Source organism: Hetaerina americana, unplaced genomic scaffold, assembly GCF_022747635.1.
Source record: "Hetaerina americana unplaced genomic scaffold, ioHetAmer1.1.p SCAF_1, whole genome shotgun sequence".
Classification (NCBI taxonomy): Eukaryota; Metazoa; Arthropoda; class Insecta; order Odonata; family Calopterygidae; genus Hetaerina; species Hetaerina americana.
In genome coordinates, this window is record NW_027286069.1 from 15129672 (window position 1) to 15145473 (window position 15802).

At 32.8% G+C, this 15802-nt stretch overlaps 1 protein-coding gene across 6 annotated transcripts in view; it reads left to right on the forward strand.

Annotated features, from left to right (window-relative positions):
- Positions 1–15563, forward strand: part of shi (dynamin-1 shibire) — a 59346-nt gene extending 43783 nt beyond the window's left edge. For 4 of the 6 annotated variants that reach the window (XM_071586251.1, XM_071586250.1, XM_071586254.1 and 1 more), the window contains one exon: positions 11755–13618. In XM_071586251.1, the coding sequence (XP_071442352.1) occupies positions 11755–11890 (136 nt within the window). In that variant the 3' untranslated portion in view covers positions 11891–13618. Of the gene's footprint in view, positions 1–7204; positions 10197–11754; positions 13619–14408 lie in introns of those variants that run through there. The other 2 variants (XM_071586255.1, XM_071586256.1) reach the window with 2 other exon arrangements.
- Positions 15564–15802: the final 239 nt, after the last annotated feature.

The following is a 15802-nucleotide window of genomic DNA, read 5'->3' on the forward strand; positions in this document are numbered from 1 at the left end:
TGATAGATACTAGCTCTCAAACAAACGGAAACTAATATTCCACGAACCATCTAATCAGACTACATGGTCGCCACCAAGCTGCCTGTATAAGGATGGCCGAAATCTATTATCAACTATTCGACCTGAAGTGGATTACTCCTGGACAGATTAGGGATATTGCAATAAAATTCATGCCTCGCTTTCATTTCTCCTTGGCCATAAATATTCATTTTGGTTGTCTTAGTTTGACCACAAGTAAATCAGTGTCACTTTTGAATTTTGTGAATGCCTGTGTAAAATTATGTCAGTCAAGTTCTACATAACTCGGCATTGCCCATGGATTTACTTCAAGAGTCAAAACATTGTTCCATAAAAAAATGTAAGAAAAAAACTTATGCTGGGAATTTGGTTCTTCTGGTTGCATTTTTTGGTGGAAAGCCTTAGAGATTCCTTTCTTATACATAGGGTGCTGCAACATAACTTCATTTTTCAAAGTGGTTTTGCTTAGTAAAAAAGGGGTGTTGCTGCACCCTGTATATACTATCATATGAAATACTCAGTTGTAGTAGCTAAACTATGCATCCTGAAGGTCATTGGAATTTGCTAATTAGTGTTAATAACAATATCATTTGTATTCTAACCTCAGTTAAACTTGGGATATCAGGTCTTCAAAACCACAGGTAGCTTTATGGAAGAAAATGGTCCCCCTACACTGATAAGTGTAGGCCGGTCTCGGTGGCGGCAGGGTAACGTCCTCGCCTACCATCCCAAAGGTCGCGGGCTCGATTCCCGCCTAGGTGGATTTCCCTCCATCTAGGGCTTGGTTGTATGTGATTGTCTTCAATATAATGTCTGTAATGTAGGGTTAGGTGGAAGAAGGGACTATTAGTCTCAACCTCGCCCAATTAAGTCGATAAATAAATAAATAAGTGAATTCAACATATCATTGGGCTTAGTATTAGAACATCTCTTGCTTCATCCATAAAACTAACCTTTGGTTGAATTATTACTATTATTCACAAGTATGGTAATAATAATGAATACTTGATTTTGCCAGTAATTTTTTTAGGTATTGTGAACACTTCTTTTCCAATATTCCACTTAACTTGGTAATATGGGGTTATGCACAAGAGAAAGTAATAGATCCCTATTGTTACCCCAATGGGGAAAATTTTAGTTGCAACCTGATAATATTCCTTTTGCATCAATTTCATCCCAGTATCCTTGAATATAGATTATACACGTATCATTTCCTTGTGATTAGGCAACACACTAAGCTTAATAGGCCCCCATTTTCTGTTATTTAGTAATCCGCCTTTAGTCCACATCTGTTTGGCCACCCCTCTCTCTAGATTTGATTGTTTATCAATAGTTTGTTTCATAAATACAAATGGCCAAAATATTGAGAGATCAATAGTTAGCATATGAGCTGATTGCAATTTGTTAAACAGTAATTCCTTCAGTTGTTGATTTACACCCTTTTTTATACATTTTTCTCAAAGTCAGTGTTTGATCTTATGGTCTTGTATGCTGGTCAATTCATAAATTTGGAAAAGTATGAAAATAATTCAACATCGTGCAGTCTTGCTTAAATGTTTTGATGACCTACTCTGATTGGAATCTTGTTCAAATGGTTGTTCCAAATTAAAATCTTGTTCCAAATACTTCTTGGGAGGAAGAACTATTTTTTCACTTTCTAATTGAAAGGAGAGCACTTTTCTCGGGGTCAAACTTGTAGCCAATGTCTTTTCGTGAACCGTTACCTTCAGAAAAATCTTTTACTTCTACTGGTCAGTGCATGGCTACTACATATCTCCCCTTGCATCTCTGCATATTGCATCATGCACAGTAATATCACGAGGAAAAATATGTTTTCATATTAATTATGCACTTATTTAGCCTTAATCATCCTTGATAATTCACCACAATGAAGTAATATTTAGGTCTCTTTAACATCATACTAATGAGTTCGTCTTGAACAACCTCATTGTTTGGTTATGTGACATTGAAGTGTCAGGCATTGGATTTTGTTACAGAGTGGAGCATTTTACATGCTGTCCCTCTGAGGGATCAAGTATAGTGTCATCATCAGTTAAAAGATAATGAATGGTTCAATATTGTTTTTTGCCTGTGTTTTTCCAATGGAAGTGCAAAGAAATTAATCATGTTTATTTTTAAAATAGTAGTCCATTTCTTTATTTATACTTCGCTATGTTATCTGCCAAAATCTTTTGTAATTTTCAGGTCAATAAAAGTCTTCCACTGCTTTTGATTTAAAATATTTTAATATTTCATAAATCATATCAAGTTTATTTTAATATGTTATGATGCAAATGTTTTTCAGGTTGTTGAATCTTGGTATGAAACTACATATTTGACAAATACTTTTGAAACTACCCCCTAATTAACTTATGACTAAATACAGTAATAGCGTTGTTATAACCTAAGGAAGTGATTGATTACTTTTTTTCAAATATTAACATTGATTTTGTTCTTTGGTTTTGGTTGTGTGTTTATCTTCAGAGACAAAGGAGTTATTATCGATAAATTAGTTTGTAAACAGGTAACTCTCCTTGAAACTAAGTTGTTAAATGTATTTCAATCTCAGGGTTACTTCCATTTATCACTATTGAATTAAAAGTAAAAAAGATGGAAAGAACCATCAGGAAATGTACTATATTGTTAAATTAATTTTTGTGTTTAAAGAATGCAGCAGTTCTCTATTACCCTTCAAAATTCACATTATTACAAATACAAGCGTTCATTACCCTAGTGATAGTGTGTACTAGTTCTTGTTTTTCACATTTAAATCACAATGGTCCTGTGGCACTGGGTGTTTGATTTGATGGAATAGTAATGGAATTGTGAATCCAAATATTGTTAGTAATTGATTGAAATATTATTATTGTATTTATCTTGATTGTATCAATAATTCCTGGGGGTAGAGTATGTTTTCAACTTTAGATAAAAGTTCTTAAGCTTTTAGCTATTAAATAATTATTGAATGAGTTTTTTTATGCCAGAAGGTTTTTAAAATATGCATGATTGAAGTTTTGCATTTTCCTTTGAGTATTAAAGTCTTGCTTTTCTAAATTTTTGCACATTTGTACTCATTTGCTAGGCATTTTATTTGCTGTATTTCATCTTTTTTTAGTTCTAGTTACACTCTTCTGTCTTTGGTTTAATTATTCAATATCAAGATTGGTTAGGTTAGCCAAATTCATCATTTTGTATTAAATGAGCTAAAATGCTTGTGAAACAGCTATCTCTAATTATATTATTGATAAAAGTTGCAGTTATGATAAATATGCTGTATATATTTGCTGATGAGTGGATTTATTCTAATGTGTACAGGTTTTTTTGTAGTTGACTATTTTATCATTATTCCGCACAGAGGATTGCCATGTTACTAGCATTGTACATTATGCCAGATATCCTTGCATATTTCCACAGTCCAACTACAGAATGGCTATTAACCCATAAAACCACACCTTATGGCCTAAAGAATTTGTTAGTGATGAATATATGTGCATGCAACATGTGATTCTTATAAGGAAACGTCTGTTGGAATATCATGGAAAGTGGGAAAAACAGCATATTGGTATGGAGAAATTGATCAAAAATAGCCCAACTTTGGAAGAAATATTATAAAAATAAACATTTCAGGCAAAAGCCATTAAAGTTGCTAATAGAATTGCCTCATAATGGGATCTACATTGAATTACTTTTGTATTGACTGTAAGTTTCTGATAACCTTCTGTCATTGAAATCTTGTGAAATTTATTCTTGCGAGTCTGTGCTTTGAAAATTCTTATCATAGCCTGAATTTTCTGGAGAATATATTGGTTTGATAGTTAATTTTGTTTGATAGGTCTTCCTTATCAGAGAATATTGTGTGTTTGGTAGGTTCTCAAGATAGTTCCTCCTATCCAAAATTCCTTTTGTGTCTACAATTTTTCATTGCTGGAAATATTGATCATTATTATTTCATAAGCAAAGGACATATTGCACCCTCGACTAAGCTGTGTAAAATCAATCCTGACAACATAACATCCCTGTCTAAGTTAGGAATCAGGTGTTCTGTCTCCGGATTGACTTGTGGCATTTAATCCTGTGTTACCCAGCCTCTTATGTGAAACTCAAATTTAAGCCTCAATTCATTGATTAATTTTTCAGCAATTAATGAATATATTTGCATGTTCTTCATAGAACTCAGAATTTCACCTTGATCACATGACTCTTTCATGGTTCAGTTTATAAAATTCCTTCCGCAAAGCTAGCTGCTGCTGCATGCAGTGCACCCCTGCCCTCGCAACCTTAATGAGTTATTAGCTCGTAGCCAGTAGCAAAATGGCTATGTTTTCACAGACCTGTATTCATAAGACCATACCCACCATTCTTTCTGTTTATTTTATTCATACAAGTACTGAATGGATACATATTTCAGGAAATGGATTAAGCCAGGATAAATTGCAATAAGTTCTTTACAAGGTCGAAGAAAAAATATCTCCAGGGTGGGAATTGCCCAAAGTGGAATCAGTTTGATCAATGAATAGCTTCAGAAGCAAATAACTTGGAGGGGGATAAATAATTGATAAATTGTTGCTTTTTTCAAGAAGTCCTTTAGCTTTTGGAATGCATCTCACGCTTACATGTTTATAATGAATAATAAAAAAATCACCTAAACATTCAATAAAACGTTTATATAAAATTTAAGAAGTTTTCTGCGAGGATATTATTTTGGAAGTTCATTCCATTTGAAAATAGACTCACTATTAAAACTTCACAGGAGAAAGTTCAAGGAAATTTAGATAGAACTCTCTTGAGTTGGTAATCACCTGGTCATCAAAAGTATTAATCTTTCCTTTTATAATAATTTTTTTGTACAAATATTACTTAACTATTAATTTTGACCAATTGCAACCTTTTTGAAATGAATATTCATTCATGGTTGAATTAAAATACCTTAATTAATTATCACTTCTCCAAAAATGAGCTGAGTTTTATTTTCAAAGTCCACAAAGAATTGTATTAGATAGAGCTCTTGTTTTGGATCACATATCTGGGACACCATTAGTTTATTTGACATTGTATTTTAGACCATATTTCCAGTACCTATTTAGATTTAGTTTTAATGTCTTAAGTCAATGTAATGCTTTTTCATGATTTTAATGAATGACGTGGATAATATTGTCTGAATCATTGGTTAATTGCCAAATTCCCTAAAATCAGAGAAAGGTATATGTTCATTAATTTACCCTGACCAGAACAACAGTTGTACTTGTTCTGCATAATTTCGAGGCCTCTAAAGAAATCCCACTATCTCAGAAATTAAAAAGCTTTCTTGAAAATTATATGAACTCATGAAGGAATGGTCAGTGGTGAGAAAGGGTCTGGATTTGCCTATTAAAGCAAAGGAAATTAGTTAAGAGGCAGATTATAAGGACATTGTTGATATTAGTATTCTCCTCATAATCACTAAGGATAGCTCCCTAATGCATTCAGCAGATCTCAATCAAAACTTCTTATGATGAATGAAAACTAATATTTTTTAGAAAAACTAATTTTTTGACCTTGGATTAAGAGAGAGATGAAATTTTGAAGAGTGCTTTAAAACCTAACACCCTTGAAACATAAATCGAAATGCAGCTTATCTTATCGGCACATATACTAGGTCAGAAATCTAGGGTATTGGCTAGGGAGCATTTTATCCAAATTAATGCTCTAGAAGGTCGTATATTTTAAATTTATCAGCATATTTAAGTGGCAATATTGCTTGTTCATAACCCTCAAGAGCATACATGACCTCACAGCTTGTGACTTTTTTATACTAAGTAAAATAGAGCTATCTCAGAGCAACATGAGCGCTCTCTCCCTGGCATAATGTAGAGGATATATTTTTTCTTCAAGGGTTAAATTAGAATAAATATGTTTATGATTGGTTTACGTTTTCTTTTTACAAGTGAACTTATATTTATTTTTACTCAATATTCCTTTGAATATATTTTTCACTCAACATTTCGATCTCCTTCCACTAATGAGTTACATTATCAAAATTATGCTGAATGGGCACTTTTTGTACATTTACTAACTGATTGTGTCTGTAATTGAGGCATAACATTTTACATTATCATAGGGGAGTTCCTTCTTCCTAATGCTCCAGTGGATGGTGACCAATAAAACTTTCCCATCAGAAACCCAAAACATCCCGTTACTGTCAGGGTGCTAACTGTGCACATTTCAGCTGAGGTTTCACATGGCCCAAAGGCACCTTTTTCATTTCCACTATGCAGACAAATAATTACTTCCCATCCTTGTGTAAAGTAATGGTCACGATTTGGAGAGACAGAAATTAATAGTTCCCTAGACTTTTTCTTTGAATCCTTTCTGGAATACAAAGGAAGAAGTCACTCCAGTGCAAAACTATGTTTCAAGATACAATCAAGTAGGTAGCAGGACATAAAAAATTCTCTTAAACTGTCAAATCAATAATATGACTACAGTAGAAGAGGATTTATGTTTTGCTTGAAGGATAATTATAGGCAGAAAAGCACTATTGAAATGAGAGTTGATAAAAATTATTTTAAATTACTCAAAAAATATGTATGAAAACTAGGATTGGGAAACCATTAAACAAAATTAATTGGGCCAAAAAGTGAAAAGTCTGATTTTTGGTGAGAATATAGTGAGGATTGAATCCTCGTTGTAGAGTATGATTGAGGGCACTGTACCCCTGGCGCAATATTACTTTTGGGAGATGCAGTCTTGTTAGTGGAGATACTTCTGCCAGTTAGCTTTTTCTTTAATTTTCAAATAAAAATACTGTGAAATCTTTGTCTCCAAATGAGCATTTTTCAAAAAAATATGGGTCTCAAATTTTATTGTTATCTTTCATTGTATGCACAAAGTTTAGTAGCAATCCAGTGATCTCAGTAGGGTCTCATTCCTTGTCTTAATAGAAATTTTATCCAATGTGATAGCACACTCATGTTTAAGCTTGAGTAAAGAATTCATTATAATTTAATCCATTGTGAAATGAGCAAACTTATGGAAAAAAAAGAGAATAAAAATTTCATTTTTATTAATCCATTTTGGAAGAATGTTCCTGTAAATATAGCCCTAATTCTGATTCTATATTTGAATTAATCCACCTAGGATTTTAATCTCCTTTTCATAATACTATTGGTTCTTGTGTAAGAGGATGTTTGTCTCTTATCTTTTACAGGCGCTCAGGCAGGCAGTAGGCAGCTTGCCCAAGTTGTCTTTTGAGTTACTCTTCATTCCATCATCCTTCCTTTTGTTACACCCTAACCTCTCTCTCTCTCTCTGTCAATCTCATTCCGTCTTTTCCTTGCTTTATTTTGTAACAACTGGGCAAGTCCTGTGTAGTGTGGAAGTCTCAACATCTACTTGCCTACATTATGCATTTTGAAGTTGAGGAGCGAGACATTGAATTTTGTTGGAATGCCAGTTTGATTTTTCATGGTGACTTATATGAATGCACAAAACAAGTCTGTGTACTTTGGCAGGTTTAACAAGAATGCTGTCCTAATTTTTTTTTTCTTTTATTCAGAGCTATATACTGAGCTTTTCAAACTCTTTGTTCATACATGTAGGAATAACATGTATGAATGGTCCAATTGAAGATTTTTATAAAACCCAAGCTCTGTGAGTAGCATATGGAGAAGTGATCCATAAAAGATATTTCTTGTTTCAAGATGGGATGTGATTGAATATAAAATACCCCATTTGTCAGTTCTTTTGGCAAATTTATATTCTAAAGTTAAGTGCATAAATGACCTGTCATGAATTTTTATTTTGATGGATCTGATTGTACATGAATTGTTTTATAATCAAAGAAATAATTTAGTGGAATTCATTGGGAATCATAGTCAGCCGTTGGGCTGATGTTTATTGTGTGTTTAATACTTAAGTGAGTTTTTTATTTATTTTGAACTCATATTTCATAATGGGTGTTTATAATGTAGCTTAGGATGTGGAAACTTAGCATTTGTTCTGCACCCTAGATTCTAACATACAGTGAAATCCTTTTAAAAAAAAAGTTTGTGTGGGGACCAAAATGTTTTGGTGATATTAAACTTGTGATTCTTAATTTTTATCTGATGTTCATTTTACCAAGCAGATTAAAGTCAGGCATTTAATAAGAATGGTCGATCAACCTAAAACTGATTTATTGTCATTTTGTAGCATATTTACCTGTAATTTGAGTTATTTCTAAAAGATACACAATTATGTGAGATATGTTTCCATAACTAAGTTGCCATTTATGAATACAGTTCCCGTTTCACTCCTAGTGATTGTTACTAATATTTTGATGAAATGCATAGTCATTTATGTTGACATGAGGCAGTTCATAACTATAATTGATATACACATGGAATGACAATTGTAAATGGTCATCATATATTTGATACCTACCCTATAAGGTGGAAAACCCATTATGAGTAAAGCAATTAATAAATCAATGAAAAATATAAAGTCATGAATCTCCTAAACAACGAAATACTATCCTTAATTACATAATGATGAAAGAAGCCATAAGTTTCAAAATTCACGAAAACAGTGCAGCATCTCTCATTGTAACTTTTTTTTTAAATGTCCACATTTTAATCAATTTGAGCCCCAATGAGGTCTTGAAGATGTCTCAGATTTCACTGTATGTTTCATTTATGTCTGCACTGACAGGAGTTTAAGCATCTTTTGAAAATATTTGTAGTTAAGCACGTTTCTTCTTCTATGTGGACTTGATATACATGTTGTTGGTTGCATATTTCTTATACTTTAGACACTGCTGAGATATGCTTGGCAAAAGTGGTCCACAAGTACCTGATTGAAACGTGATGTAATGTGATTGGGCATTCTTTGTTCAGATGTGTTATGCTCAGATTCCTGAAAAAGTGATGTCTAAGAATTTGCAGCTACCTAAAGCTTGTTGTTTTGTGATTAATGCTTCCTCTGACTCACCAAGGTGCACCTTTTTATTTCTATTTAGTGATATACCAACAAATCTCACCCACTGCCACCATAGTATATTAGGCTGTTTGTATGTTAACAATTTGAAGAAATAATATGATTAGCATTTTTTTCCTCTGGTGGGAAAATTGTGGTCTGGGAAAAATAATGATTTTATATAACTTTAGAGGCTTACGGTTCAGCATCTATATTTAATGTACTGGATGATGATTTATTTTTAAGATTACCCTAGATTTGTTAAGCTGGTCTGACTTTGACAAGCATAGCAAATAATGAACCCTTGTATGTCTTCCATTACACTTTATGGGGGAACAGTGGTATTTATATGTATGGGAGTAGACTTGAGAGTTAACATTTATAAGATTAAATCTTAAATTTTCCACATTTCTCTAATATAATGTAATTTGAAGTTTGTGGTTGCTGTGATGAGTTATGTTTAATTTATAATGGTTTTTAAAATCATGATAGGTTCTCGTGTATATTCTTTGAAATTTTTTTTTTTTTGGCCCCTCTTAAAGTGCTGGGTGCCTTACGAATGCTGCTTTCCAAAAGCTCAAGGGAAGTAGGATTAACACTTAAATAGTGGCCTTACATAAAACTAGTAAGTGAAGGACATTTCATGAGAAAATGCTGCATTTAATCTGAGCTCATGCCTGAGAGAGTGAAAAAAAAGGGTTTTGAAAAAGAATATTTTTACCCACACACACACAGATGTGCTATTGATAGTGTGAAAAATTGTTTCTGAATGATGAATTTTGTGAAAGAATCTTCATCTTGAATGATAAGACAAAATCTTAAAAATGTATGGCTGTTAACAATATTTGAAGCATGCCCTAAATTATGGATATATTAACCACCGTATATGATATGACCTTGACATTATTAAAAAGTTGCTCTGAGGAATGGATTACCAGTATCTTTGGCCTTAGAAAGTCGATATTTTATCACCTACCAAAGATCTTTCTGTATCCTTTGAGGACTGCGAAAGTATGTTGAAATTATGAATTTATGAAATGAAATTACATGCAATCTTATGTCAGAAATCATACTGGCAAACCTCATTTTTTTATTGAAATTCACTGAGGTTACTTGCTCCTCCTCTGTTAAACATGTGTTCCAAATTGGCATGAATTTTACAATCTATTTATATTTTTTGTAATCTCTTGGACCTTCATAGTATATATGTGTGTGTATACATATATATGCATACAATATATGTGTATATATGTATACATATATATGTGTGTGTATATATATATATATATGTGTATATATATATATATATATATATATATATATATATATATATATATATATATATATATAAAATATCTTTATTTATTTATTCGTTTGAGTTATTTTCCATTGTGAGACCAAGTACTGCCAAAAAATTGAGAGCGCGCCAGAACCAGTTGTTCAGCCTAAGTGGTAGCAGAATGATTCTTATGGGAAATGGAAGTTAAAGAGTTCAGCTAATGGCATTTCTGGAATATATCTTTCTTAGTATTTGAACAAGAGTATGTCTGCATTATTTTCATTCATAATTTATCTCATACCTTTGCACAGCTTTCATAACTGGTCACAAGTCTATTGTTACCAGGAATTTGCCTGGCATGTTCATCAAATTGATTAAAATGAATCTGAATTATTGCATATTATCATCATGCATTCACTGCAACCAATGAACACCCCCACATCCACCAATTTTTATTTTTATATTTCATTATTCATCGCTATTAAAATACATTCACATATATTTTATTACGTATCTCCTGCATTGAACATTTGAAAATGCGTTGGGCTTTTTCCAGTTCCCAATGTTCAGATTGTAGAGAAGTGAAATACTAATTAATATTCAGGACACGCATATAGGAAGATTAACCAAAAATTCATCATTGTTTCTTCTTGATAATTGAATTGTAGGGTAAAAATAAAAGTTTTCAGTAGTAATGTCTGCCCATTAGTCTTAGACAAAAATTATTTTGATACTCCTGATAATCAATTTATACTACTTTCAAAGTTCATTCATGGAAACTTGGATTTCAATTTCTTTGCTATTTCCATTCCCAATTCAATGTATTGTAATTGCAACTTGAGGTCCACATTTCATCCATTGATAAGGTGTTTTCCAATCAATTATGCACCCTGTGGGGTGTGATTTCAAATTAATAATTAATATTTATCTGTTGATTTAGCTCAGCAAATGTAATACAATCTGTATTGGGTGCAATTGCATTAGTTTTTCATAAATGTTGACCCAATTTCACAATTCATACAAAGCTATCATGCTTCCTTTTCAAACATCAGTGAAGAATATGACCCAAAAGTGATGTATATAAAAAGTATTCTCCCCACATGTGCTCCTTATTTTGTAACTATTTGAATGGTAATTGTTAATACAATATTGCCATCTTTTAAGTCTATAATTGCATCTTATTTGAAATTATAATTGGGCAAGTTAATGCAGGTTAATCAACCCATCATTGAAGGAGTATTCACTAAATGTTAGAAGGATTGATTTTAGGAAAATTTCCCTCCTGGGCATCAAACAATCATATTTCCAAGTTCAAAATATCATTGCTTAATATGTGTTGGCCAACACTGAATTCAGTTACTTTAGAACCAAATGACTTTTGGTCATATGCTAACTTTATGAAAATGCTTCAACTTTCATGGCAACATAATTAGAGTATCTCATAGCATGAGGTATTTGTTTGTCTATGGACTTCTTAATTTAATTGGTCACTTTGCCATAACACTCTCTTTGCCCCGTTTGTGAAGCACCCGTGGGGGCTCTGGCGGCATTGGTGGTATGGGGATGCCGGCCATCCCACAGAGGGTCCAGCAGGCTGTTGGACAGGCAGTGACACAGGCCGCTGTGAACGAGCTCATGGATTCATTCCGAGGCAAAAAGTAAAATATTCAATGTGGTGCCATATCAACATTTTGACTGAGCTAAGCAATAGTGTGCTCTACTTGTACCCCTTCCACTTGAAGGCCATGGACTTTGGTTTTGTAATAAATATTTGTTCATCTTCAATAAAACATTCCTCAGGTATAGGAACTTTGGCCCAATAAAAATTTTGAAAGTCTTAAGCAATGTTTTGATTATGACTTTCATCAGCTGTTAAGGGTGGTATTGGGTGAGGATTGGAGGTTGTTGCTGTTGTTGTTTCTTGCAATGATTTGCTGTCACAATTTTGGCTTTTAGAGGATTCTCCTAAGGGAGAGTTCTGGTCGTCAGTGTCTGCTGTGGCTATAGCCTTATTTTGGAAGCATCATTGTGTGAGTGCGTGTCGTGTGTTTGCACCATACCATATATGTTTGTTGGGCAAATAAAAGATCCCACCATTGTTGCACTCCTTGTTTCCTTGGTCTTTGAAGCTTATTGTCCATGGTGGTAGCATGGGACAATGGACAAAGATGATAAACTTAAGACAGTGTATATGGAGCCTATAGATTGTCATACTTCTATAGTCAGTAATGCAAGGCTCATTAAAAGTTGTTATTTAATTGTGTAGGTATTTTTCGGACTCGGTCCTTTGATCAGAAAAACTCATGAATACTAAAGAGTACTCGATATACTGGGGTATATTTACTGTGCATTTAAGGTAAATATTGGAGATTAATACTCTTTTGCTCCAATTGATGATTGTCTCATTCCTGGATCTCATTCCATATGTGGCTTAGTCTCTCTGGATTTAATCACATTTGATACATGCTGTTAACTCTGTATGTATCTGAATCTTTAAAAAAAAATAGTATATTTAGGTGTTTACATGTTAATATCTTGTAAATGGGTGTATAGAGATTCCTCTTAATGTGACCAACTGAATCATAACAAGGCCATTGAATGATTCTTGTACAGATTCCTGTCCATGTCTTTTAGTTTTGGTATGTGCTTTGTAATGGATAGTTGGCAGAGTTGTACTAATTTTTCTAATTTCCTATAGGGTTAGGTTTCAACGAATGTTTATATTCTTGTCTGGATTGTTGGCCTTTTCATAAATAAGGGTTGACAGTTACATAACAAAGCCTTATGCTGGTATATGCAATTGTTCTTCAATGTTGTGGTTTGAGACTTGAAAGTAATATGGCAGAAACCCTGGCTAGTAGTATGATGATTGTGAGATTTCAATTTATCCGGAAATGTGAAAAGTAATTATAGCAAGGCTCTTACAGATTGCCAATATGTTATTGCCACTCATACATCGTAGAATGAGCACTCTAAGAATGCTCTTGCCTAAGGTATTGGTTTCATAGTGAACCGCTGTAATAGGTGTGTATATAAATAGGTATATATGAAGTCAATTAAAATCATTGAAGCAATGTAGAACTGAAGGATGTACATAAATCTCCTTGCATTCACATGTCTGTAAAGTAGTAACTGTTAGCACACACTGATTAATGTAAATATTGACATAAAGTGTATAAGTACATATAAACATATAGGTGGAGTAGTGCTCATGTTAAAACTGCGAAGACTAATGTATTAATTCCTGAGTGTTCATTCATCGAGTACTTTATGAAACTTTGTAGAAATCTCATTATATAATGATTTTAATATTTTAGTTACCATTTAAAAACAAACTAAAGCAAGAAAACAGGCATGTATATTTTGCATAATATAATGTATTATAATCTCTCTATTGACTATACATTTTGTTATTGATTCCATGTACCAAAGACATTCCTATAATTTTTGTTTGTATTGTTTCATAGGGTTGCTGATTCAAATATATTGCTTCTAGCATATCATTGTTTGATCTCAAAATCCTGTCACTCTTTCTTTAAGCTGTTGGCATTTGTTACCTTTTTAGCATATTTATTTTATGTATAATGTGTGATAAGCGGGGACAAATAATGAAGTTTAAATGAAGGGTATTGTAAGAAAACATTTCAATTAAGGGGCAATATTTTTGAGATTACTGCATGTTTGTCACTTGATTTCATTGGCTTTCAACTCAACTAGCAGCCAAATGAAGCACATAAGCTCAAATGATGAACATTTCATATGTATTTATATTCATGTGTAGATATGGCATTAAAGGTTACAACAAACCAAAAATGTTGTTCCTTTTTTGATTAAATATATATATATATATATATCAGTTGCACAATTTTGTTGGAAATGTACATTGGTATGTATAGAATTGTTGAAAAAATACACTGAAAAGCTGTTGAAAAGTATATATTTCAAATGAATAAATGTCTTGCCAACAGTTTATCTTATTATTGAAACACCCATCTTTTTGCTTGCTTGAAGTTATACCCTTTATAGGTGGTCCTTTATCCCTGGCTGCATTTTATTTCCTAATATGGCCTGTTTATGTTCTTATGCATTGATTTTTTCCTGCGTGATTGGCATTATTTTTACTTCATAATTAGACAATTATGATTTTATTCTTTATTTTTCTTTGCTTTTTTGTTTCTAGGCGACCTGTTCCCACAATACCTCCCAGAATTCCTGACAGGCCCAACATACCTGCCCGTCCTAACTGAGACTTTGGATGGGGAATATGCAAATGAAAGGGAAATTTCATTAGCATCGGTGTACTCCTATCAAATGGAGACTTGGTGTTGCAGGGTTTTGGGCCTGGTGCAGTGTACAAGTGACTGAGGGAACATGAGGAGATTGAGCCCTTAAAGAGGTCTTTTCCTTTCCCAAATGACTGCAGTCAATTAAATATTGCTCATCTCTGATAACCAGCTCAGGGCCTTAACTTACATAAACAAATGACCCATTTTAGAATGGTTCAAATCTCTCTTTTCCTTCTCCAATTACAAACAATGAGGAGAAACCTTTGTTAGGAGGAAGAGGCATACTGTGATTTAGCACACAGAACTGTCATGTTGATATTAATGACACAGGAAAGATGGTGTATTGTAACAATCTTTATTTTTACCTCTTTCCAATTTCAACTGGTGAATTAGTTTTCACGTTCCTTGTGTATTGCATCTAATTTAAAAGACATATGACAAAGTTGTTTAAACACTTCTATAAAAGTCCTCGGAAGTGCTCCTGTGATGAGAAGTCAGTGAAATGAACATCAATAAAATCACTTTCAAAACCTACATTCTAATTTGAAAGAATGTTAAATTCTTTCCTAGAAGACTAAAATGGCCATCTGTATTGGTGGTCATAATGCTGTGCTAATAATTTTGACCATTTGTTGAACTCAGGACCACATATTAATTTTTGTACAGTATTAACAAAAGGAAGGTCCTCATTATTCCTGTATGTGCCAGTGCATAGTATTGAGCTACTATTTATCCTAATCTTGAGGTGCATCACCATAAGGTTACCTTAATTTTCACTGTTGATTTATTAATTCCTTATTTTCTTGCCAAAGAGTTATTTAATATGAAGGCTGCTACATGATTCATTTATTACTCAGTAGTGCTAATGGAATTATGCATTGCTGTGAAAGATGAATACATTGTTGCTACTGTCTTTGGGCTTGCTTTTTGTCTAAAGTGTTGTACAAATCATTTTCTGTAACATACACTGTAAGTTATCAAAAATGTACCAACAACCCACTCGAATTCCCAAATAAATTGTGGGGTCATCTTTGTAATATGTTATATATATATATATATATATATATATATATATATATATATATATATATATATATATATATATATATTATGTTTTGAATCTGGGCGCTGCTTAAATGCGAGCAGTGAACATTATTTTGTTTTTAGCATGGTTAAAAATTTAATCATTTCAATTTCAATGTATCTTATTATACATTTGACAAGTCTTTTAAAAAGATGCTAATTGTTTTAATTTTATCCTTAGCATCATGGTTCAAGTTTTGGAATG